The sequence below is a fragment of the Colletotrichum truncatum genome (genome assembly GCF_014235925.2).
Source record: "Colletotrichum truncatum strain CMES1059 chromosome Unknown Contig_0006, whole genome shotgun sequence".
Classification (NCBI taxonomy): domain Eukaryota; kingdom Fungi; phylum Ascomycota; class Sordariomycetes; order Glomerellales; family Glomerellaceae; genus Colletotrichum; species Colletotrichum truncatum.
In genome coordinates this window covers 1,173,129-1,196,659 of record NW_027222403.1, presented here as the reverse complement: position 1 = coordinate 1,196,659, position 23,531 = coordinate 1,173,129, and the positions used below count along the sequence as shown (strand labels likewise).

The 23,531-nt window shown below is 54.3% G+C and overlaps 7 protein-coding genes across 7 annotated transcripts; 2 read left to right on the top strand and 5 right to left on the bottom strand.

Moving 5' to 3' along the window:
- Positions 1-1,838: 1,838 nt before the first annotated feature.
- Positions 1,839-3,127, top strand: CTRU02_209602 (cyclin domain-containing protein; the record flags this gene model as incomplete). The annotated part of the gene is made up of 2 exons (XM_036730333.1): positions 1,839-2,045; positions 2,120-3,127. The coding sequence occupies 2 exons, from the start codon at positions 1,839-1,841 to the stop codon at positions 3,125-3,127; spliced, it is 1,215 nt and encodes a 404-aa protein (XP_036578033.1).
- Positions 3,128-6,228: 3,101 nt separating this feature from the next.
- CTRU02_209601 (arsenate reductase) lies at positions 6,229-8,674 on the bottom strand (the record flags this gene model as incomplete). The annotated part of the gene is made up of 5 exons (XM_070205303.1): positions 6,229-7,118; positions 7,176-7,468; positions 7,529-8,151; positions 8,204-8,303; positions 8,586-8,674. 5 exons carry the CDS (start codon positions 8,672-8,674, stop codon positions 6,229-6,231), a joined length of 1,995 nt encoding a protein of 664 aa, XP_070060951.1.
- A 1,014-nt stretch (positions 8,675-9,688) lies between these two features.
- CTRU02_209600 (uncharacterized protein) lies at positions 9,689-11,054 on the bottom strand (the record flags this gene model as incomplete). The annotated part of the gene is made up of 2 exons (XM_036730335.1): positions 9,689-10,978; positions 11,037-11,054. The coding sequence occupies 2 exons, from the start codon at positions 11,052-11,054 to the stop codon at positions 9,689-9,691; spliced, it is 1,308 nt and encodes a 435-aa protein (XP_036578035.1).
- Positions 11,055-12,046: 992 nt separating this feature from the next.
- CTRU02_209599 (uncharacterized protein) lies at positions 12,047-14,074 on the bottom strand (the record flags this gene model as incomplete). The annotated part of the gene is made up of 1 exon (XM_036730336.1): positions 12,047-14,074. The coding sequence occupies one exon, from the start codon at positions 14,072-14,074 to the stop codon at positions 12,047-12,049; it is 2,028 nt and encodes a 675-aa protein (XP_036578036.1).
- Positions 14,075-14,949: 875 nt separating this feature from the next.
- CTRU02_209598 (uncharacterized protein) lies at positions 14,950-19,479 on the top strand (the record flags this gene model as incomplete). The annotated part of the gene is made up of 3 exons (XM_036730337.1): positions 14,950-15,894; positions 15,947-18,093; positions 18,153-19,479. The coding sequence occupies 3 exons, from the start codon at positions 14,950-14,952 to the stop codon at positions 19,477-19,479; spliced, it is 4,419 nt and encodes a 1,472-aa protein (XP_036578037.1).
- Positions 19,480-20,268: 789 nt separating this feature from the next.
- On the bottom strand, positions 20,269-21,348 carry CTRU02_209597 (40S ribosomal protein uS5; the record flags this gene model as incomplete). Its single annotated transcript, XM_036730338.1, has 3 exons — positions 20,269-20,526; positions 20,604-20,861; positions 21,085-21,348. The coding sequence occupies 3 exons, from the start codon at positions 21,346-21,348 to the stop codon at positions 20,269-20,271; spliced, it is 780 nt and encodes a 259-aa protein (XP_036578038.1).
- Positions 21,349-22,129: 781 nt separating this feature from the next.
- Positions 22,130-23,224, bottom strand: CTRU02_209596 (thiosulfate sulfurtransferase; the record flags this gene model as incomplete). Its single annotated transcript, XM_036730339.1, has 2 exons — positions 22,130-22,184; positions 22,248-23,224. 2 exons carry the CDS (start codon positions 23,222-23,224, stop codon positions 22,130-22,132), a joined length of 1,032 nt encoding a protein of 343 aa, XP_036578039.1.
- Between the last annotated feature and the right edge of the window lie 307 nt (positions 23,225-23,531).

The window sequence follows — 23,531 nt, the reverse complement described above, 5'->3', positions numbered from 1 at the left end:
AGACATCACCAACCCGCCCAACTCTTGTTCAAAGAGTTACAACCAGACAACTCCAGCAACTAGGACGACCAGTTCTTCCTAATCGCAATCCAACCCCCTCCGCTCTCCTCCGCCTCTTTCGGTCACTCAAAAGGGTTCATTTGACGACCAACCTCGACGGCTTGGAGCTGCAACAGAAAAAGAGAGGAAACAGAGCAGCAAGAGACTCTAGATTGATCAAGGAAAAGAGAGAATAAAAAAAAGTGCAGAAGACCTTGATTGGTATTTTCTACACTTCTCTTCTATCCCAATCCAACCGTCCCTCCCGTTCCACGCCTCCCCATCCCTCCCGACTAGTCCGCCATCTGTGCTGCGACCAAACACCCCCTGAAGAATTCCTCGCTTCGACACCGAGGTCCTCGATTCAGACGTGCAACTCCACGACCCGTCACGGCCTTCCGACGACGCTCCCTTTCGTTCCGCCCTCATTCCAAACCCGAGTCCCTTTACGATCTCAGGGAATTGAAGGTGCCAAGCTTTTGGAAGCCCGCCAGATTCGATTTGCTTCGTCCCTGGTCAATCCCCATCCACGGAAAACACCTCATTGAGCTGTTCACCACAATCCAACTTACATACATGACCCAGTCAGGATTATAAGAGATATTCTCTTTTTGTCCTCCGGGCATTGTTTGTGAAGGTACGTTCTTGAGATGAAATGAAGACACCCGGCATGTGCATGCAGACACCAGACGGACTTGGACTGGCTTGGCCTGGTGACGAGACGAACCTTCGATTCCATCTCTAGACCCTGCCTACAGTTTCTTCCCGTCTCTTTCCCATCACCTCCTACACAAGCCCCTCCATTCTCCCTTACAGTCACTATCGCTGTTGCATACTTTTTTCTCTGGTCCACCGGGGGAAGAAAAAGTCTTACCTCGTGCACAACAACCACGGCACAACCGGGATGAGCTGTTGCCGAAGAGAGGATCGTAGGACAGGTTAAAGCGTAGCTTTCCACCCCAATCCAACCCTTCAGGAATTGTCTCATTTCGTCGACCCTGTCAGCGTTGGTCCTCTCACCCGTGGCGGTAAGCCTCAGCATCACACGGCTCATCCACTTCCCCCACCCTCCAGTTCCTCGGCCTTGCCCTCTCCTCACCCCCTTCGTCCCCTTCGATCCTCTCTCGTCTAGCCCCAGACAAATTGAGCAATCTGGTTGATTTCCCCATCTCCCCTCATGCCAATCCGTCTCCACCCCTCCGATTGTCGAATCACAGGCCAGCCCAACGTCAGCGTTCAAGATCTGCTCTCTGGACCGTCAACCAGCGGGACTGTGGCAGCCCTTTGGGGCAGACCACCCAGAGCACCTAGACCACCTCTCAATAGCTGGCCTGTCTCACAATATCCGCTGCTCTAGGCTCCACTGAGCATCTGCAATCATCAAAGAAAACTTGAAGCTAACCAGAAACTGCATCTTTTCTAGTGCCCTCCAGTTGGCCTCCCCTTTAAACGGCCAACCCTCCCGACCACCTTTTCCGTCATCACGTACGAGGAACTCGGTCTCGCATCATTTCGGCTTCCCTTCCAGCCACAGTCACTCTTTTGCCGGACCCTGTTCATCTTCACCACGCTCCTTCTAATACTAATATTCTAATCCTTCGGTCGCATCATTCCATCACTCTTTCCCTGCGTAACCGATTTTCTGTTTTTATTTTATTTTTTCTTCTTTTGCTCGTTTCCGTCTCCGACCAAAAAAAGCTTCCTGGAGAACTTAATCGTCACTCTTTCCCTAAACGGAACTTCGACCCCGTCATCGTCCAACCCCCTTACACCCGCCCTCGACTCATACAAGATTCATAATGGCGTACTACCAGCAACAACAACAGCACTCCGATCCCGCCTACTTCACTGAGGGCCACGAAGAACCCCAACGGCCACGGATGGGAACCCGGGATGCTGCCAAGATGATTGCGAGGCAAAGGCAGGAGATTATCGCCAGCGAGCTTTCCCGCATAGCCGGAGACGAGTACTTAGAGGATATCATGAAGCACATGAGGCACATGGAGGTAAGGAAATACTAGGGGCTCAGGTCCGGTTGATTTTTTTTGGAATTAAAAATACTGACGGTGTCTACTACCAGGATGAGACGATGCCTGACGCAAACCTCATCGACATGCAGCGTGAGATTCAGTGGTACATGAGACCATACCTCATCGACTTCCTCATCGAAGCCCATGCCGCCTTCGCCCTCCTCCCCGAGACTCTCTTCCTCACAGTCAACTTGCTGGACCGGTATTGCTCAAAGCGTGTCGTCTACAAGCAGCACTACCAACTCGTTGGTTGTGCCGCCCTGTTGATTGCTGCCAAGTACGGAGACAAGAAGGATCGTGTGCCCCAGATCCACGAGCTCAACAACATGTGCTGCGGTCTGTACGACGCCGGCATGTTCACCCAGATGGAGATGCACGTCCTCAACACCCTCGAGTGGACCATCGGCCACCCTACCGTCGATTTCTTCACCCAGCTCATCGTCGCCGAGGAGCACGACAAGATTGAGGTCGAGCACATGGCTGCTTACATCTGCGAGATCGCCCTGTACCACCGTGACTTCGTTTCCACCAAGCCTTCCATCATGGCCCGTGCCTCTCTGGCTCTGGCCAGAGCGATCCTTGGCGAGCCCGAGGTCAACGACGGAGAGTGGGACCACGTCGAGAACGTCACCCTCCTGACACTGTCTCAGCACCTCCACAGCCCCTCGGTTGCCCTGGCAAGAAAGTACTCGTCACCGCACCTGTCCGGCGTCTCCAAGAAGCTTGCGTCTTTTATGGCTCACCAGGCCAACATCGCCCGCGCCCAGTCCGGTCCTCCGAGTCCGCCTTCTGAGTCAACAAAACAAGCCAACATCTACAGTACCCCGCACAAAGGCCATGGAGCCGTCCAAGGAATCGTCGACGGCTACATGACCCCACCAATCACCCCTGATGGTGCTGCCTACGGTACAGTCTCCAAGGACGCTTACCCGTTGCCTCCGAGATGTCCGGTAACCCCCACCCCTCAGCCGAACACGGCGGCGTTTGCGCAGCAACAACAAGTTCAGCAGCAATACGCCCCGTTTGTTCAAAACACAATAGGTCACAACATGGCCTAGAAACACTCCGACGATGAGTCGAACGCCGGGGGGGAGAGGTCGATGCTTGCATCCCCCCTACACCCCCCCAAAGCGGATACCCACCAGCGTCCAACGCTACGATACGGGCAGTCGAAGCTTTCCCCTCATTATACCCGTGGCAGGGCATTTAAGCGTGTCCAGGAAGTGAAAAAGGAAAAAAAAGATTGTTTGCATGCGGCATTCAGAATGGTCTTTTCATCAGCAGCACGTCATGGCATCGAGCGATTTTGAAGTTGTCTTTTATTTCCTTTTCTTTTTATTGCACCAAAGTCCCTTTTTTTTCACTCAGCAGAAGTGTCCCAAAAAAAAAGGAATACGGATCATACCCAAGAAACCCCGAGTTATTTTTTTTCAGCATACAGCGGATTTTTATTATACAACACCCGAAGAAGAGTTTACGTTCGCGAGAAGGTCACCCCAGGAAGGGTGAAGGACTGGGGAGCAGCTGTGTCTCCGCCTGCGGTTTGGAGAAGGCGATTGGAGACGAGAGATTCGACACCCCCGACCTTCAATGATGCGAAAGAATGGTCAACGAAGGTCAGATTGCAGGGTCTCCCGAAGAGGCTCGACCGGAGGAAACTTCTCGACGGGAGCAAAAAAAGTGAGGTGGTTTTTATCTTTCGACGGAACGCGAGGCCTGGACACAGTTCTCTCTCGACCAGACGGGAGAAGAGAGCAAACCTGTCCTTGCCCGGTTCAATGGGCATGTGGCCACTGTGGGCACGAACCTGGCGACCGGTATTTCTTGCGACTTGGAATCACCACATTCCGAGACGGACGGATTTGTCCCATATTTTTCCTATCTCCTTGGAGGCCGGATATCCCCTAATGGGCCGACAATGGATATGAATTTTTCAGGGGTGGATTCGGTTCACGTGGTTGAATTTTTTTTTTTTTTTTGTCGGAGAGAGGCTGGATTGTTTCTCTCTCATCACAGAAGGAATATTTCTGGATGAATTGGGACGATTGGGACGACAGTAATTACGCCGTCCTGGGCCAGCCGGGGTGAGAGCCCTCGAGACTTTCGTATACCCGCATTTGCACCTCCCCTTGTGTAAGGTAGCTGTACAAAGGCACAAAAAAAGAGTAAAATTCTCTGCACTCTACTAAACTATTTGTTCCTACCCATGCGAAGCGTGATGCGTGATGTGTGTGATGTTTGATGACTTTTGACGGAACGGGCATTGGTTTGTGAGGATGGTCCAAGGGGGATTCGTCGTACAGGGAAGAAGATCAACTCTCTGGATATCAACATGGGAAATGACGGCGGCTGTGGGACGCCCCCTTGCCCTGGGGGGGGGGGGCCTGAAGTGCCAAAAGGTGCTAATCATAGCCGGGTGCATTAGTCCCGCGGTCCGAGGTGGTGGAGGCCAACAAACCATTTTGCTGCTGTATAGTCTAATGCATCTTGGGCTCATTGTATGTATGTTATCATTAAGGGTCATGTTTGTTGCAATTTTTTCTCTTGTTTATGTGGTTTTTTGTCTTTTTTTGACTGGTTATAGAGTATGTATGGCTTGTTATGCTTCCTGGTTGAGTCAAGTCCCCCTCCCCCTCATGTGATTTGGTGTGTCTTTTTCAAACCCGAGGTTATACGCACCCATTTTTTTACCGCTTCCCGACGTACGTCACTGGATATGTAAAGCTGGGATTGTGATGGGACGGAGGTCCTTTTTTTATGGGGGGGGGGGGGAGGCTGAGATGGATTTTCCCTTTTATCCTTTCTTTTTTTTTCTTTTTCTTTTGATTTTCTTTTTGTAATCTGGGATTTACGTGGGTTCGATTTAGAAGGTACTTACTGTACATTGATGTATGTGGAAGGTTGTATGTTGGATGTGGTACTCATCGTTGTGGTGGTGGTTTTTTTGGTGGGATCTCGCGAGGGTTGGAGGTTAAGCCGTTTTTGGGGTTAGTCTGGTCAAGGGGGGTAAGGGGCAGGGCAGGTTGCTTGTGGTGGGGATCATGGGAACAGGGGTTGTTGCTTATTTTGGGGATAGTGTATGTGCTGCTGTCTTGATGTGGGGTGGCCCATGGTGTGTGTATCTGGTTCTTGGTTGTGTGTAACGTCATGCCTTTTGGTTTTTTTTTTTTTGGTGTATTTTGTGGTGGGGGTTATTTTACTGGATGAAAGGGAGAATGAGATGGGTGTCTGGATGGTATAATGAGAAATATTGGTGTTAATGGAGTAAAGTGAGATTTGGTGAATGAGAGAGAGGAGCGTATTTTGCGTGGAGCAGGTTATTTGCTGGAACCCCGGGACGAGGACCAGGGGTCGGAGTCAGGTGTTTTTTTTTTCTTTATTCGTGTTTGTCAGGGGGTACATCTTGAGCGGGAACGGGAGCGCATTGAGGGGTGTTATGCAGATTTGATGGGAGATATGGCTTGCTCTGCTTAATTGCTCGTGAGGTTTGGTCATGTTGAATGGTCCCACCTCTCCCGTGACGGATGTGGTGGTGCTCCTTCGGGTGGTTGGATGGAGGCTGGCGGTTGACTCACTGCGGGACGTTCATGCGAACTCCTGCGAGAGATCCACGAGGAGACGGGGTGGAGGGAATATCGTGGTGGGCAAATGCGTGTGTGCGTTGTCCTTTTTTTTTTTTTCTTCACTTTAAAGGTGGACTGGGCTGACGTCTGACGGGGATACGCGTTGGAGGATTGGATGGGAAAATGGGTAATGGGAAATGGGATGACGGGAGATTTCGTCTGATCTTATTCTTTTGTTGTTTATGCTATTGGCCTACTGACTGGGTTCACCCATGCCGGGCCTCGGCATGATTCTTCATGGATTATGGTTCTTTGGGCACGACACGTCGAGGGTGGGTTTCGAGAATTCGATGGTTGGGATGGGGTTTTGGTTTTGCTGTGTGCTTGGATAGGGGCTGGAGTTGGACGTTGTTGAAGGACTGGGATCTGGGTTGGTGGTGTTGATGATGGAGTCGAGGTTGGTGGTCCCGGTAAGAGTGACGACTGGACAGGTTATCGCAATACTAGATGACGGGCATTGATGCTCTTCTCAGGGATATCACATCCCGAACACAATGGGCAGGATACCATCTCTGATGCTACGTTGGCATTCGTCGTCAGCTTTGGTACGGACCATTTCTCCCCATCATACCCCCCCAATCCTCAACCCCCTCCATCCACGAAAGCGAACCAAAGGTATCAAAAACACCCGCCGTGGTGGTGTCCCCCGTCCAGCCCTCGTATCCCGGGAACCCAAGACCTTCGACCACCCCGGTAAACCCCCCTCCACCGTCTAGATACTCCTCGTCCCCGTCGGATTCCGCCTCTTCCGCAACCATCGCCGCCCAGTGCTCGAGCTTCAGCTGCGCTATCTTCATCTTGGCCGCGCTCAGCGACCAAAAGTCGTGTTCCAGGCCCGCTGGGTCTTCGCTCCGCTGCGCCACCCACGCGCTCGCCTGCTCCATTGCGTTGCACAGCCGGTCCATGATGCTCATGACGTCGAGCGCGAGCGCGGGCTGGGTCTCGAGCTGGACCTTCAACGCCGCGACGGCCTGCGCGAGCTTTGCGTCATCCGGTGACGGAGTGGAGGAGGAGGACGCGGGCGTCGTCGTCGGCGCCGAGCTCGCTGGCGTGGGGGCCGAAGTCTGCGGCGACGGGTTGTTGTAGTTACCCGACGGGTCGGGAGGCAGTGGGGAATCGACCGGGACTTGCCGGTGGCGTACGGTGCTCGCGATGGAGATCTTGGCCCAGCGGCCGAGGATCGTGACGGCGTAGACTGCGTCCATTGACACCGCCATCGGCATGTACGGGTACACCGGGATGGGTATGCCCAGCCATTCGTCGTACCACGTTCTGAGCGCGGCGTTGGCCCGGTAGAGGCTGTCTAGGGGGAGAGGCATGCCGGTAGTGCTGGTGGATTTAGAGAGTGAGGAGAGGAGCGCGGCGTCGAGTTTGGGCGGTTCGTGGAGGCGCAGGCGTATTGTGTTTATGTGAATGCGGATCAGTTCTATTTTTTGTTATTTAGTAACATTCTCATCTTCTGCGGGGGAAATGTGTGCGTTACTGTTGGTTTGAAACGTTGCCGGTATATCTCGGATGAGGTTGTTGAGTCCCGCCTCAAAGGCCGGGATGTACGCTGCGAAAGGTGCTCTCTGCTTGCGTTCTGATTCGTCTTCGTCCTCGTCGTCGCTGCGGCGGGACTGTTGGACGATCTTGTCGGACAAGTTCTGGAGCTTGATGAGGTAGACGAGGTACGTGTCCGATTCATACTCGCGCGCCGTCTCCAGCTCTCGTAGGCACCGTTGCATATATGGCGAGAACGACATTGGTTCAACCTGCTGCAAGCCCGTAGATACTCTATCCACGGTTTATCAACATTTAATAGTCCCAAGACGGAGGAGAGACGGGGAGGCCCACGTTGAGCTGAGATACCACACACCAAGCAACAGCCTCCTCTCCTCGTTCGTCCTCTCTCTTACTTCACCGAGGTCAGACACCAGCAGCTTCGTCCGCTCCTGCCAACCGGGGCTTCGAGTGAGTCCCAGCTCGGCGGCAAGCGTCGTCGCTATCGACACGAGTTGCTGCAGCTGTGCGTGAACCATGCAGTGGCGGTGGTGCCAGCCGAGCATGACGACGAGGCCGGCGAGGAGGTCTAGGGATCTCTCTGCGCACAGGAGCACGTGCTGTGATACGTGGGCTTTCAGCTGGTACATCTGTGCCTGCATCGACCGCAGGCTGCGGAGCGATGTCACCATGCGGATGCAGGACATGAGGAACGGCCGCGTGGACTGCAGGTCCGCGGGGAACGTGCCGTGGGGGACGACGACGAAGGGGTACACTGGCGTCAGGGACTCCTGGTAGATTGCGAGGAGGGTCACGTCGGAGTCGACCGAGGCCGGGACGCGGCCCGGCGCTGGCCGGCAGATGCATGTTTGCGGTCCGAAGGCGTTGTATGTGGGTGGTATTGTGATGAATTTGCTTCCTGGAGGGGAGGAGGCTAACTGATTCTGTAGGTCGGCGTCCTTTGGAGTCGCTAATGCCTATGCGGGCTTAGTGAGTATCGATGCTGACCCCCCTTGGGGATGGAATTACCTCGGGAATGGCCAGGTTTTTGTCCGGGGTGGTGATACCGTCTGGACCTTGAAGTGCCCGGATGAGGCTATCCAGACGCTCTTCCAGTTGTGCTGTTTTCCTAATACTGTACTTAGCTAGTTGTTGCTTGGAAGTTTCTGGAGTCTGAACCAGCGTGAGAGCTCTCGCCTCGTTTGACCTTCCATGTCACGAAGAGAGAGAGCCGGTTGCGTCTGGGGATGTAGGAGAGCAACGATGGCAACTTACGAGGGCTTAGTTGCCCGCTTTTTCCGCGGCGGACGGTTTTTCACAGAACATTCTTTGCCCAACCTGTGGCATCTACAGCTCAACTTAGCCTCTTGACACGGGTCAAAACTACACACCGGTACAGGCGACGCCGCACCTCTCACATTTCGCACCCGGCGATTCATCCGGCCGGAGGCACTTGGCCTTTGCTATCGCGCACTGCGCACACGCGGCGCCCCATCTCATAGTAGGTATGGCTCGCTGAGACCGGCTGGGCCCCGGATGCTGCTGAGAGGCCGCCGACCAAGACGATGCCATGGCGGGGGGGCGGTTCCTCACCGACGTTACACAAAACGATTGGGGGAGATGGCGTGACGGTGATTCGTTACTTGCGGAGCCCGGTATCGATCATGCCAATTAGAAGGGTGCGGCAGCACGGAGTTTATATACAGGGCCGGATGTCCGAGCTCAGATCCAAGAGTTTTAGGCTTGTCCACCGTATCACGGCCGGGGTGCTTTCATGATGCTCAGACTATGCTTGGGCTGTCGGGACGAGGGTGGCAACTGTCTTTGTAAAGTATAGGCGACTCATGATGATAGGATGAAGAGACGGGACAGGTTGATGTCAAGTTGTCTAATGGTTTCCTATTTCGTAGTGGCTGAGTTTGACGGCGCCTCGTGAGTGGTTTCAGGGACGGCGGCGATCGGAGATTTACAATAATCTCCGATCGCCGACGGCCCAATTGGCTGATCATTTGGATTTCGATATGCGGGATGGCTTTCCGGAATGGTTGAGTACCTGTGCAGAGTACAAAGGGGCTCATCAAAGTTGGTCAAGCCACGCTTGTCACTGACGTCTGATAAGCCTCGCTCCTAACAGAGGTTTGTTATTCAATGGAGGGAATACTAGTGCGTATCGTGTCTCCATCTTCCTACGAGAAACGGACTTCTTGGGCACATATTGGGCGTCTAGCCTCTGATGTTTAAAAGTTTGTTTGAAGGGACCTTTTCTCCATCTTTCACCGATAATTAATGCGACTGTTGCCTCAGGTTCATCACCGGCTATTGTGGACGGAAAGTCTTTTGATCTCTGCTCAAACTAAGCATCCAGCAATCGGTCATGTTAAAATAACATTGGCCAGGGCACTGTTACTGCCTCTTTCTATTCTATTATATGTATTGAGACTCTATCAGAAAGTTACTAGGGCTTTAGACGCAGAGTCAAATTCGCCCAAATACTCGATGTTTGAATAATGCCAACTAAGCCAAGCTGTCCAGTTCTTTCTCGACCGATGCCGCCACTCCCTCCGTGATGAATGCCTCTTCTTCAACATCATACGCCAGAAGCTTCTGCTTCGAATCTAGTCGTTTCAGACCAGCCGCATGGTACACCTTTAGTCCGCCAGACAGAGCCATCTCACTCAGCCGGAGATGCAATGCGCCCTTCTTCTTGCGCACCTGTCCATTACGCTCCGTGGCACTCAATACTTGCGCAGTTCTCGCCTTGCGCTTGAGCTCATACTGTCGTAACCCGAAATCGAGAGAGAAGCACCCGCTACCGAGGAGCTTCGAGAACAGGAAGACATCCTCCAGCGCCATCGAAACGCCCTGGCTTGCGTGCGGAGGCATGGCATGCGCGGAGTCGCCGATAAGGAGACACCGGCCCCTTGACCACGGTCTACCCGTCGGCATCTTGTAAATTGGGTAGAACTTGACGACGTCGGTCACATTTATCATGCCGCGTAATGTCTTTGCCCATTCTGTGTCCGAGTCTCCTAGGATATCCAGCAGGGTAGACTTGAAGCCTTCTACTTCCTTCTTACCCCGTTCCTCCCACCCGTCGCGGATGTCTGGAAATTCAGGCAGTGGGACCTCCCGCGAGAAGAACCAGTACATCAGGTCGCGATTCGGGGTGGTGGGGGTGACGGCAAGTAAGCCGTCAGTCGTCATTGTTGCGTTGAGGCCCGTGATGGAAGCTGCTGCCGGTGATAACTTCACGTTGGGAACTAGAGAAAACACATTCGAAATACCCGTGTACTGAGGCTGACATTCCGGGTCAACGTATAGTTGCCGGACAGAAGAGTGGATGCCGTCGCACCCCAGCAGGAAGTCGGCCGTCTCGGACGTCTTATCGGAGAATAGCGCAGTGACTCGTTCGTTGTGCTCTACTATTTCAGTGATTCTTTTGCCGTAGTGGATGGGAATGTCTGCGGCGTCCGCGGCGCGTAAGAGCACCTCCATGAGGTCGGTCCTCCTGATCCGCAGGTAGCCGAATCCCGTCTGCTCGCTCGACGCCATATCCATCCTCCCTATTTCGCCACCCTTCAGCGAGTGAAGGAAGAGACTCGATGTATCGGCGCCCTTGGCTGCGACCTGGTCGTACAGCCCGAGGCGGTCGAGCAGGCGAAGTCCATTGGAGGGAATGCCGATGGCACCACCCAGAGTGCTTGGTCCTGGGCGGACTTCGTAAACTGTGCATGATATGTTATGGTTTCGTCGTAGGAGCAGTGCTGCTGCTATTCCAGCTGGGCCAGCCCCGATTACGATGATCTTATTTCCATAGTGTCAGCTTGGGCTGTATGAAGGTGTTCTTTGTGGACTTTGTTACATTCTTGATAGTGCTCATTGTACTGTGACTCGGCGCGGTGATGACTTGGGATTTTCAGTTGATTTCCTTGAATGCTATCAAGATATGTCATTCCTTTTTGGTCTCGTCTCGAAGTTATATATTTAATCAAGAGAGCATTCATCTATTTCGTAATGACTGCCACGGAAGGCCGGAATCTAGGTAAGAAACGCATAGTATCTGTCTTGAAATCGCCGTAGTGGTATTTCGGCATTCCGAATTGATCCCAGAAAACGCCGCTGTCATCCAACAACTACACCACACTAGCCCGCGGGCTCCAATACTCCAGGACAGATGATCACGGAGGTGCTCTGAGGCTCTCGGACTAGACTTGTTCAGCGGCGGATTGGTAAATGCCTGCATGGGCACGGGTCCCATGTGTTGAGGTGCACGATAGTTATCGTCTAAATGCCCCCAGCGCCGTCGGTGTTTTTTACTATTCTCCGGACGTCGTTTGATGTATTCGTACGTTTAGACACGTACGTACGGCACATGGGTCCGTGACAGCCAAAGGCTGCGAAATCAAGATTTCAAATGAACTGAAATCGCCAACTGCGTGTCAATCGAATGGTAAGTAGTATCGAGAGCATTTTAGACACCGCGAGAATAGGCTCGAGACTAAAAATTTGAGTGCAGTAACTCGACACCATAGGTAGTTAAACTATCTCAGGATCGAGGCAGATAGGTATATATTCCAATTTTCTTCTTATACTCTTGCCCTTACTGATGACAGTGTTTCGGACTCGGAATTCAAGTCGTGTTACATGCTGCTCTTGTTGGCTTTTTTACTAACCCAAGTTTGATTCGCCTACAAGGTTCAATGTTATGAAGAAATCTATAGACCTATGTACAATTTCCGGTGGATTCCATGCTAGCCACTGCCCAAGAACTTAGCCACCAACCAGCCTCCGACACAAACCGGTATGTCTGCCTGCTGGTCGGCATCTACGGCCTCATCGCCTCTGGAGGTTTACCAAGTTCTCCTGGAATTCTCACCTGTTCAGTTTCCTCCTTTTCACCCCCTGGCCGTGCAAAGATTTGGGCTCAATGACATGTTTCGTCCGAACCCCGTTCCCATCCACAACCAAGATCTCACTCCGTCCCTTCCACCCCTTCTCTTCAACATCCACCATGCGCACGGGGTCTTTGCCTCTACCGCCGCTCCCAGAGGCGACGTTTTCATGCGCCATGCGTAGCAACACGGGCTTGCCTTCGTCACCTTGGCCGCAGATATCCTTCCACAAGTCCCTTGGCTGTCCCGGATCACACGTACGGTTCGAACCTGGCGCCCATCGCATCTGGCCCGGCATTCGATGCGCGCCCAAAACATCCCGACGGTCTTCACCCAGCCAGATCGCCTTGAGGCCGGGGGTGGACTGGACGTAGCAGCATTTGAAGGGAAGCAACCCCGAAAGCCGGCCGTAGTCTCTTCCCTCCGCTGTATCGATTACAGAGGTTGCTGTTTCGAGGAATGTGGTATGATCTCCCACCGTCTGCGCGATTGCGCTCGTCTTCCCACTTGAAGTGGAAAACGCTGGCCCCTTGCCCGGCTTCGGCAGAGGTTTGACCATGACGGGGACAATGCCTCCCAAATAATGTTCTTCTGCAGGCCAGACGGGAGAGGTGGGGGATACTAGCGAGGAGCAGGTGTTCGTGTCTGCTATAGCGACCTGCATCTCGTAAATCCACGAAGTGATCAGCTTGTCAGCCGCCGTTTCGACCGTGATGCAGGATACGGCGGCGTATTGGTTTGGATTGATGCCCAGTGCCAGCATGTCATGGTGGTAGAGCATAGGGAGCGTCGCGCCGCTGTCGAGCAGCATGCTGAAATGCAGCACCGGCGCGGCAGGGTCGGTGGTCATGTGCGGATGCCGGGTAGGACGGGATTCGCGAAGCTGGGTGGGTGGTGCCTTTTCTTGTGCGCGCTTTCTCGAAGGACGGGCGGTCGGAGAGAGGGAGCTTTCCGAGTCCGTTTCGGCCGACGAGAGTGGCCAGTCTATCTCGTCTTCGTCAGAGATCTCGGAGCGTCTTCGTTTTCGCGAGGAGTTTGTACCATGGTAGGCCAGGTTCTTCATCCGTCTGAACGACATGGCGACGCTGTAGTGTCCCATGTCAAACGATGTGTCCGTCTCCGGCAGCCAGGTCCCGCGGCGCGCGGAGAAGATTGGTGCGGACTCTCGGGCTAGTGGCGGTTCGAACCAGAGCCATCCTTCGCCGTACATTCGCGAGTAACGGTCCAGCCGTTCGGCGCGATCGGAGGTGAAGGAGGCATAGGTCGGCGCGAAGTCGACAAGATTGCCGGCGTAGACTAGAGCCCAATTCGAAGAGTAAGGGATGCTGGAGTTGCGGTAGAATGATATTGCGGCGGAGATGTTTGCTCGCTCTGGTGGAAAGGTGGACTCCAACAATGCGGACTCTAGTACTTGAATGCGGGAAGAGACGGAGTTTAGTTTATGTTCTGCGAGAGAGTTGAGTGGCGTTGATATCTCGCCGAAGCTGCTGCCTCCATCGGAGGATTGAAAGGAGGCGAGTTGAGCGCGAGCTTCGTCTAGAGATTCCAGAACGGAAGCGGCACCCTCGGGAGTTTCTGAGACGGTAGCCTTGTAGATTGCCTCCCATTGGGATACAAGACGTCTTGCGGCTTCAGCTGCTGTGAGATTCTTGCCTAGCGGCGCCCCAATGACGAGAGATGGTTGCGCCGGGACGGGGGTTTCGGTGTGTAGCCGGCGGCGCCAGTGGGCTTCAAGCTCTTGTGTTTCTAGTTCTATACCGGCCTGTTCTAGAACTTGTCTCTCATTCTCTTTGGCTGCGTCAGAGTCTAGGACGATGTTATGATCGTCGCTTAGCTGACCTTCCTCATCTGGTCCAGCGACCTGTGTTGGGACAGTACGTTCTGAACAAGAGTACGGTGATGGCGATCTCCCGAGACCTTGACCTGAGATGTAATCAAGAGGAGACTCATTGAAGTCGCCACCATGCCCATTGTCAGGTCGGTGACCTTCAGGACTCTCTCCCGACATCGCTCTGTGGCGATACAAAAGATGCTTATGGCCTTCAAACTTTTGACTCTGCCCTTATGACGTACAGAGAAGTTGACAATACGTTTTGTTCGAGATGTAAGCTGTTGCCTAAGAGAACCACTTAAGCAATATCAAATCGAAGACTTGCGGCTGTTTATGTGGTAGCTCTGTGGTTGTTTCGTCACTTTTTCTCGCAGAGGCCCGGGTAACAGCATTGCCATCCCAAACAAGTCGCAAAAGACGAGAGACAGCTCTGCGGCAATTGGAGCGCCGTTGCGCCAGTGTCAACGGTCCAACAAAGAACTCTCTGCACCGCGCCGGAATCAGAAGACATCTCGCCAATGAGTTGCCGCTTTCGGCAATGAGCTTGCCATGCAAATGCATTGTCTGCATTGGCCGTTTATCCCTTTGTGCTGCCCCAGCATTCTATCAGACATTGGATCTTTGTCGGAGCCATTGCTGCAATGCCCATGATGATACTTTCTTTGGAAAAAGTCGGCACGGGACAGCTTGACTTGATTCTAGATGAAGCCATTCTAAGAAATGACAATCTTTCAAAACGAGCGTGTTTCGCACGTCGGAAAGCATTGTGAGTTCTTCCAAGTCTGTCTTTCATTTTCTCCGTCTCTTTTGTAACCGCCCAGCATCTCTCTTATGAGAGATGATCATTCTTATACGCCGCTTCGTCCCCTTGTTTACTTCCGTTCTACTGCGGCGCTACATGTCTCCTTTTGATTTGCATGACTGTTGACTACCAACCGTTCTGCTGTGATTTGAGTTTCCGCCGTCAGAAGTGTCACAAGCACCACAACCGCCAGCATGGCGCAAGAAAGAATGCGTAAGTCAAAAATCCCATCTCAAGATTCGTATCTGACATGGTGTCAGCGGAGTTGACCGCAATGGTCCGTGGCATCTACCACCGCTTTCCCTCTGAACACTGGGAGCGCACCCGGGCCATCCTTGAGGCAAACGAACCCCGGCGGTTGTTTGCGCATATTGAGTCCCTCATTTCAACTCGCCAGATCGACGCCTCACTTAAGGAGAATGAGGCGTTCCGTAAGCTCGCCGCAGAAATGTACTCTGCGCGGCACCCCTGGTTAAAGGACGCGGACCTTGGACAGGCTCGCTGGGAATCGTTTCAGGAGTTTTCTGCAGGGATGTTAAGCGCCCAAGCTCGTGAAGCCGAGAATGACCCAGAGACTATGCTGAAAATGAAGAGACAGATCATGCTGAGACGAATTAGAGAAGGAAAAGACGTGGAAATGTGGCGCCAGTTATTGGGGTTTCAGGGAGTTGAGTTCGATGAGGCTGAGGTACGCGGCGATTCCGATCCCGCGTATGGCCAAGGTCAGCAGAATGAGGTTGTTGGTGTAGCTATTTCTTGCATAGACGGGCCGGATGCCACGTATGGGCCTTCTTCAGCTGGCCGCAGCGTGAAAGAGTTCGAGAGACCACAGCAGCCCGCAGTGCCCAAAGCCCCGGCTGAAGGAGGCCAGACACTTCACAACCCGTTCACGACGGAGTGGAAAGCCCGGGTTGCCCCTGATGGGTGGGAGTATCCTGCTATCTTTGATCCATACTTCACTAGCAATCAGTTTATTCGGCGGTCGAACCCGTATGAGCTTCCCAAGATCCCGGGTTTCTCTTCGGATGACGAGGAAGAGACTGAACAAACAGCAACTGAAGAAGAGGAGCCTCGAGAGGTTTCGAACCCGATAGGAAGAGCAGGACAAGCCGTCACCATAGCCAAGCTTAGAAGGACGTCCACCGCGACATCAAACCATGACCAGCCTGGAACAAGCAAGACTGTCACTTTCAAGGTTTGTACCTATCCTCAAGTGAAGCTGAATATAAGCTCATACTGTAACACAGGGCCGACCTGGCAGGGGTGGAAGAGAGATGGGTAGCATCAGTCTCCTCGGCGGAGACGAGGTACGTGATGCTCCACGACCTCTGATCCCGTCGTTCACTATTAGTACTCGAACCCACAGTCGAGCGGTTGCTCAACCTGGACCGTCGCAGCCATCGCAGCCGCCTATTACCGTCGGTAGACCAACTCCGACGGACCAGAACGCTCCTCGCCTTTTTGAGCGCCTGGTGACCGCAGAGGGAACGAGACCTAATAATGAGCCCCTCGCTCCCCTGGCAAAAGGCCGCATCTTCACGCCCGCGCGTGAGGAAATCTCCCCTTCCCCATCACCGACAAGTTCCCAACATGAAGACATCGAGATGGCCGACCTTACCAGTGAGGATGTGGACATGGGAGACGCCCAAACGACCAACGACCAAACCGAGACTGCCGAACAAAGATGGCTCGCAGACCTCGTCGGGCGTGAAGTAACCACCTCCGCAGAAGACCACCAGATGATGTCCTACCGCGGCTGGCGCATCCACTCCCCCAAAGTCCAACTCGCCCGCATCAAGAACTTCCTCGCGGACGAGGACATTGACCGCACGCTGAACTGGGAGCGCAAGTTCGCGGAAATCGGCCTGTTCCTACAGCACTGCGTGCGCATGCCCGACGCCACGAGAAAGATCTGGTACGGAGACCTGCGAGAGTGCATCAACATGCTGCACACGCACTGGGTCTTCGAGCAGCACCACTACGGCGAGAGGCCGCTCGTAGTCGACTTTCCCGAGCTGAGCAACATCAGCGCGCGACTTCCCCCGGTCCCCGGCGGTCGGAGCATCGTCGTGGAAAAGATGCCGGCCGAGGACGTCGTCCGGCCCCGGTACCTCCTCCACAGGGTCCCCGAGTCCATTCAGGACGTAGACTACCAGATCCCGGGAAGGTTACTTCGCGAGACGTTCCTGACGTGGTTCCGGCAGGATGGCAACCTCGTGTGGAACGCCGACCCGACGACGGGAGGCGCAATGCCGGGATCGGGCGACCGCGGCAAGGCGTTTGGATATTCGCCCGACTTCAACATGGCGCTCACGGAAGACGAGTGGTTCGGCAAGTGCATGAGCGGCGGGCCCGAGACGACGGTCCAGGCCATCAGGGGCGACGCGAACTTTTACATGCCCAACAGCGAATTCGTGCCCGGCGGCGTGGACGAGGTCACGGTGCGCGGCAGGACGCACAGGATGCAGAGAATGTACCCCGAAGGCGAAGCCCAGCAGCGCTTCGCGAGGTACCGCGGCGCGAAGCGCGCGGCGCTGCAGCAGTGCCTGTCGCACTTTGACAGCGTCGAGAACGTGGCCATCCAGGGGCCGTTCCGCAGACTCGTGCTGCCGCCGACGAGACGGCAAAGGGAGCTCGCGAGGGAGCGGGCGGGGCGGAACATCGTTTACAAACCGCACGCCATCGAGAGGCCCCCCGAGGGGACGAAGCTTGACCCGCTCGGCTTGACGTACTGGCATCAGGTCATGCGGTCGAACCACTACGAACGCGCGGAAGACGCGAGGGCGTTGACGGAACGGGATCGCCGTGCGATGCTCACGCAGACGGGCTCAGATACGGACCCCGTGTTCACGCCGGCGAATTTCCTTGGCCCCGTCACGCCGTTTAGTTTCTTGAAGGAGAGCGAGCGGAAGGCGGTCACGCGGTATAAGCGTCTCTGCGAGTTCCGTGACAAGTTGACGAGGGCGTATAACCGGGCCCCGAGGCAGATGCTCGAGGGGATGTTGAAGAACATTGAGTTGGGTCTGCGAGGTGAGCCGTCGTGGGACATGCAGAACGAGATAGCGCAGCACCTGAAGAAATATGGTAAGTTTCGTGAGGTCGACGACATGGAGATGCACTGGCTCCAGTTCGTGTGCGGACCGTCGACGAACGAGAAGATGGAGAGGGAGCCGTTGCCCAAGCTCGGGAGGGAGTTTGACGTGTTCGTCACGAGAATACAGACGCTTCTGGATGATCCAAACAAGGAAAGTCTGCTCGCGAAGCAGGAGAAGAAGGCGGACGTGATGCACATCACCCTGGCGCTGAATGCTGGGCTGAGAGAAGGGGACTTTGTCTTGCGAGAGGACATGGTCGGGAAGTATTGCAAGGTGCTAGCGAATCGCGGCCGACTCGGGTGAGGCTTTTACCCCCTTTTGACATGTAGGATGACGGTGCTAACAGATTTTAAAAAAGGTACGAAGTCGACAAAGGCAGAATCATGATTTCCCGGCCTACATGCGACTGGCACCCCGAACACCGCCTCAACTGGCCCGAGGGCGACGACCCCTGGGACGCGCAGACCAACATCTGGAACGCCGCCAACCTGCCTCCCCCGGAAGACACCTGGATCTGGGAGGAGGCCTTTGCGAACATAGACTGGGTCAACACGAGCGCGCGGCTGACAAAGGACATGCTCTGGTCGCGCGCGTACCGCGTCGGCGTCGAACTTGACAACCTCGAAGAACAGCTGCGGCAGCTTGATCTGAAACTGGACCAGGCGCAAGAATGGGATGATCGCGCTGTACAACTACAGGATGTCGCGGGCATGTGGAAGGGCCAGTTCGATAGGGGTGTTCCAGGACGCGGTCCGTCAGTGTCATATGTGAGCGTGGTCAAGGCGGGCGATCCGGGGAAGTTCAAGGAGGGCATGACCGAGGCGGAGGCGTATGAGATTGTGCGCAAGGGTATTATTGATGAGTTGTCGGAGGGGAACAGTACGCTTTGGCCTGCCAGACCTAGGTTCAGCACCGTTGGAGATGGCGATGACGACAAGGAAGAGGACGACGAAGTCATGACGCTTCACCGGGAACGGGTCTGGGACTGGGCGAGACCGGAAGTTGCGGGTGTAAAGAAGCAGTTCTTCTCTGTCAATCGGTGGCCGGTGCATCTGCAAACTGAGAAGCGGCAGGAGCAGATCCGCAGGAGCGTGGAGGACAAGAAGAGGCTGAAGGATGAGGAGAAGGCGGAGGAGAAGGCCGAAATGGAGAAGATGGAAGAGGAAGTGCGGCCCACGGCGGAAGATGTGGCGAGTGCGCAGAGAGCCGAGATCGAGAGGATGCTTTCCGTGCCGTACCATGAGAGAGACGAAAGGACCATGTTTTTCCCTGGGCAGACGGAGTTCTGGGGCGGCGATACGGTTTCACAGAGGAGGGCTATGGAGGCGCATGTTCAGAGGACCTTTGAAAGTAAGTTCATCATGTTGGGTGAGGCGACGCAGGTGCTAATTTTTGTTGCAGACAGCAGGACTCCTGCCGATAATACTGGTCACGACGGCGCGGATGACCCAAGGAGCACTGGCTCTGACAGCGATGGCACGGTTTGGCCGGACGTGAACTCGCCAAACATTCCGAGAAGCGTGCCGGACAGTATTGTCCGAGGGTCAAACTGGTATAGGAGTCAATCGGCGGCAAGGCCGGCGAGGGTGGAGGGACTGCATCCTCCTGACTTGCTTCATCCGTATCCTGAACAGCAGGAGGAGAACAGAAGACGGGTGCGGTTTGAGGATGATGGCATTGAATGATGGTGTTTGGACGGACTTTGATAGACGGTGCTGTTGGTGTGTGCCTGTATTGATTGATTTTTGAGACAAATTCTGCACAAGTTTGACTTTAGTGGGCTGTGATGAGTGACTTTCGTGGCGAAATATTGGTGTCAATGTTCTCTTGATAGGTTAGCAGACGTCATCTTGTGTGACAAAGAAGACTAAATGTCGAAGCAGATGGATGGCGCTGGTATTTCTTGCTATAATGGTTCAGCATACCACGAGAGTCAAGTTTTCGATCAACCCACAAGGGTCCCCACTCCAATTGGACCACTCGGTCTGTCTCCATTCTTCACCATGTGTCTCAGATCGGACCTTGGATCACCCTCCGGCACCCGGCACGGCGTTGACAGCCGCTTGGCAGAGCATTTGTACCCGGCCGAACCGACAGACACTCGCCATGCGGTTCGCTAGGTTGAGGCATAAATCGCAATCCAAAGCAACCGTCAATCGTCCCACCACAACCGCATATCGCACAGAATCACCTGTCATTAGTCCCAACATCAAATCCATCAACGCAAGGGGTGCCAAGACATTGAACTCATGCCCATAGTATTAACGTGAAAAAAGACCATCATCTGCAGTCGAAGTTTTGATCTTTATTTTCAGATCCGAGCTAGTTTGCCCATAGCCTTAATGTCATGCCCTGGCCAACCAACGATGCAGTGTAACGCACACGCAACTCCATTTGAGAAATCCCGAAGCCACCACACATAATGTTTCTTCTTCGTCCCCCACCACTCATTCATCCATAGCACTAGAGGAAATCTAGTACTTCTTGCCCTCGCGCAGAGTGTCCGCGAACTCCTCGAGCGGGCTTCTGACGAGCTTGGTCTCCTTCCACAGGTTGGGGGTAAGGAAGCCGTAGGTGTTGGAGACGGCGACGAAGGTGGCCTTGAGGGTGTTCTCGAGGGTCTTGGTGGAACCGGCGGAGGAGGTGTAGGCGTCCTCAACACCAGCAAGCTGGAGGAGACGCTTGACAGCGGGGGAGGCAACAAGGCCGGTACCGCGGGGAGCGGGGATAAGCTACATGGCGTATCAGCAACCGACGTCTCGCAAAACCGCAATTGATTTTGATTTTTGTTCTTTGGGGGTATACATACACGGACGGTGACGGAACCGCACTTGCCAGACTCCTTGGTGGGCAGGGAGTGGGGGAGACCAAGGTTGGTACCCCAGTAACCGCGACGGACGGGGATGACGCTCAGCTTGGCGATGATGATGGCGGCACGGATGGCAGTAGCGACTTCCTTGGAGGTCTTGATACCGAGACCGACGTGGCCCTCGGAGTCACCGATAAGGACGATGGCCTTGAAACGGGTGCGCTGACCGGCACGGGTCTGCTTCTGGACGGGCTTGATCTGTAATTGGGGAAGAAGAATGACGAATTAGCATTTCATTCCTCTCTTTTTTGATTTCATGTTACACGAAAATCAAGAAGAAAAAAACCCCTCCCAGAGATCCAATTGCTCATCCGCATTGGCGAAACAGATATATCGATATCGTCTGCGATGGTTCTCGGTCTCCGGGTAGGGGTTTTTTCTTCTTCTTGGTATTTCGTTTGTTGTGTATGTGTGTGCGCACCTTCATAACCTCATCCTTGAGCTTGGGCAGGAAGAAGTCGACAATCTGGTACTCCTTGATGGGCAGAGAGTGCAGGTAGATCTCCTCCATGCTGTTGATCTTGCCGGCCTTCACGAGACGGCCCAGCTTGGTGACGGGCTGCCACTCCTTCTCCTCGCTCTTGCCGCCGCGACGGCCACGGCCACGACCACGTCCACGGCCACGGTCACCACCTCGGGATCCGAAACCACCGCCACGGGGGGCGCTTGCACCACGGTCAGCCATATTGTCGTCGGGTTTTGGGGGGAGGTGTTGCGCGCAAAAGAGAGTTGCTGCTGCGGTTAGTCGGAGTGGTGGTTAGGGTGGAAGTTATTTCGAGATTCGTTAAACCACAACTTTTTTTGCGGGGGTCTGTGGTGGCTGTCAGGGCCGGGCATTTTTTGGTGTGCACCGCCTAGGCACTTTTTTTGGGTTTTGGCGAGCGAGCCCTAATGAGAAAATGATGGCCTTAGCTTCAAGGCAGAGAGATTCCCAGGTGAAGATAAAGTGGGGGTCATATCCTTCACCGAGACACACCGACAATCGCATCATCTATTGGGCGGGTCCCACTTATTCTGCGCATGGAAGTTGATTCCAATAATTCAATGCGCAGGGTGGTGCTTCTCCCAAACTCCACATGGGTACAGGCAGATAAGATGGTCAATGCCTTCCATATCCATACAAGCAAAGCATTTCGTCTTGTTTTTGTTGTTGTTTTTTTTTTTTTATGTATGAGTCACACAATCAGTAGCTGGAATAACAGCTTGCAGTAGCATCTTTTGTAGAATGGAAATGTCCCAGGTTGTTCATCATTACCGTGGCCGCCTATGTACACCAGCCGCCTCCAATTGCTTGCTCTCAAACGACGAAATAGGCTTACGAACCTCCCCGATGCGCAATGCAAACTCCAAAAGCTGTGAGCCGGATATCGTACAGGAAAACCAGAGAAAAACAGAAGTGGGGTAGGGAGGGTATCGCAACTAGAAGCAACTCGCGCTGCACTCTTCCTTCAATCTCTCTTCTTCTTTTACTCGTCCTTCCTGATGAGCGACTCAGAAGGCTTGACCCGCTGTGCCCATTCACTGTCGTACATTGTTAGCTTGTGAAATTGAAGGGCACGAAGAAAAAAGTTGTTTAGCACTTACGTCCAGCTTCCATCGTAGACTCTGCGCTTCTCAGGGGATCCGTATCCGGCCACCTCCAGAGCGGTCTCAATGACACAGGCAGTCACGCCGGTGCCGCAGCTAGAGATGATGGGCTTCTCAGGGTCAACACCCTTCTCCTGGAAGATCTGCTTCAGCTTCTCAGCCGGGTAGAAAGCCTTGGTCACGGGGTCCAAGACAGCGTTGAAGGGGATGTTGATAGAGCCAGGCATGTGGCCAGAGGACAGGCCAGGTCTCGGCTCAGGGTCCTTTCCAGTAAACCGGCCGGGCGACCGCGCATCGATGATCTGCACGCCCTCGGCGCCCTCCTTGTTGTGGTCCAGCGCGATCTCGCGCACCTCCTCAAAATCGGCGACCTTGCCCTCGTCCAGCTTGGGGATCGGGTACGTGCAGCACTCGACGCTGTACAGCTCGCCAGCCTCGGTGGGCAGACCCTCCTCAACCCACAGCTTGAAGTTGTTGAGGACGTGGACCTTGGAGTGACCAAAGATCTTGAGAGTCCAACCAACGCGGGGAGCGCTGAAGATGCCGAGCTCCTTGCTGTCGTAGACAACGACGGTATCCTCCTTGCGAATGCCCAACTCGCTCATGGCGGCGGCAAACTCCTTGGCGGAAGGCAACATATGGGGGTACGGGCTGTGGCGGTCAATGACCTTGTCGAGGTCAAAGAAGCGAGCCTTGGGGATGCGCTGCTGGCGGAAGACCTCGATGCCAGTGCGGCCATCATTGGGGAGGAACCAGGAGGCGCAGAGGGGGATCACTCGCGGCTCCGGGCTGATCTTGGAAGGGTTCTTCTTCAGAGCCTCGTCCAACTCTTTCGGGGTGACGAGATATGAGGAGAAGGAACGGCGCAGAGCAAAGGCGGCGATGGCGCCAGCCTGGGCCTGGAAGGGGCGTGCATGCCATTGCGGCAGCTTCGCGGAAATGCGCGACGACCTGAAAATGGCGGCGGTGGCCATGATGATGTGATGTAGTTCTGAAATTACTTGTAAAGAGGTAATGTCAAGAATAGTCGGTCGGAGGGGTTATGACAGGTCGGAGGGTCGGCCGGTCGGTCGATATCGGTCGATGTCAACAGCAAAAGGCGGGCAGCCCGGAACACAGGGCCCTTCAGCAGGGTGGCAGGACGGAGAGAGAAAAATCACGAAGGCCAAGACCGCAGAGGCATCGCATGTGGTGATTTGCGTGCGGGGTTTTGGAGAGAGAGGGGGGAGGGAAAGCTACAAAGAGGCTTGCCGTTGCACCCTGACTTTTTTTTTTGTTTGT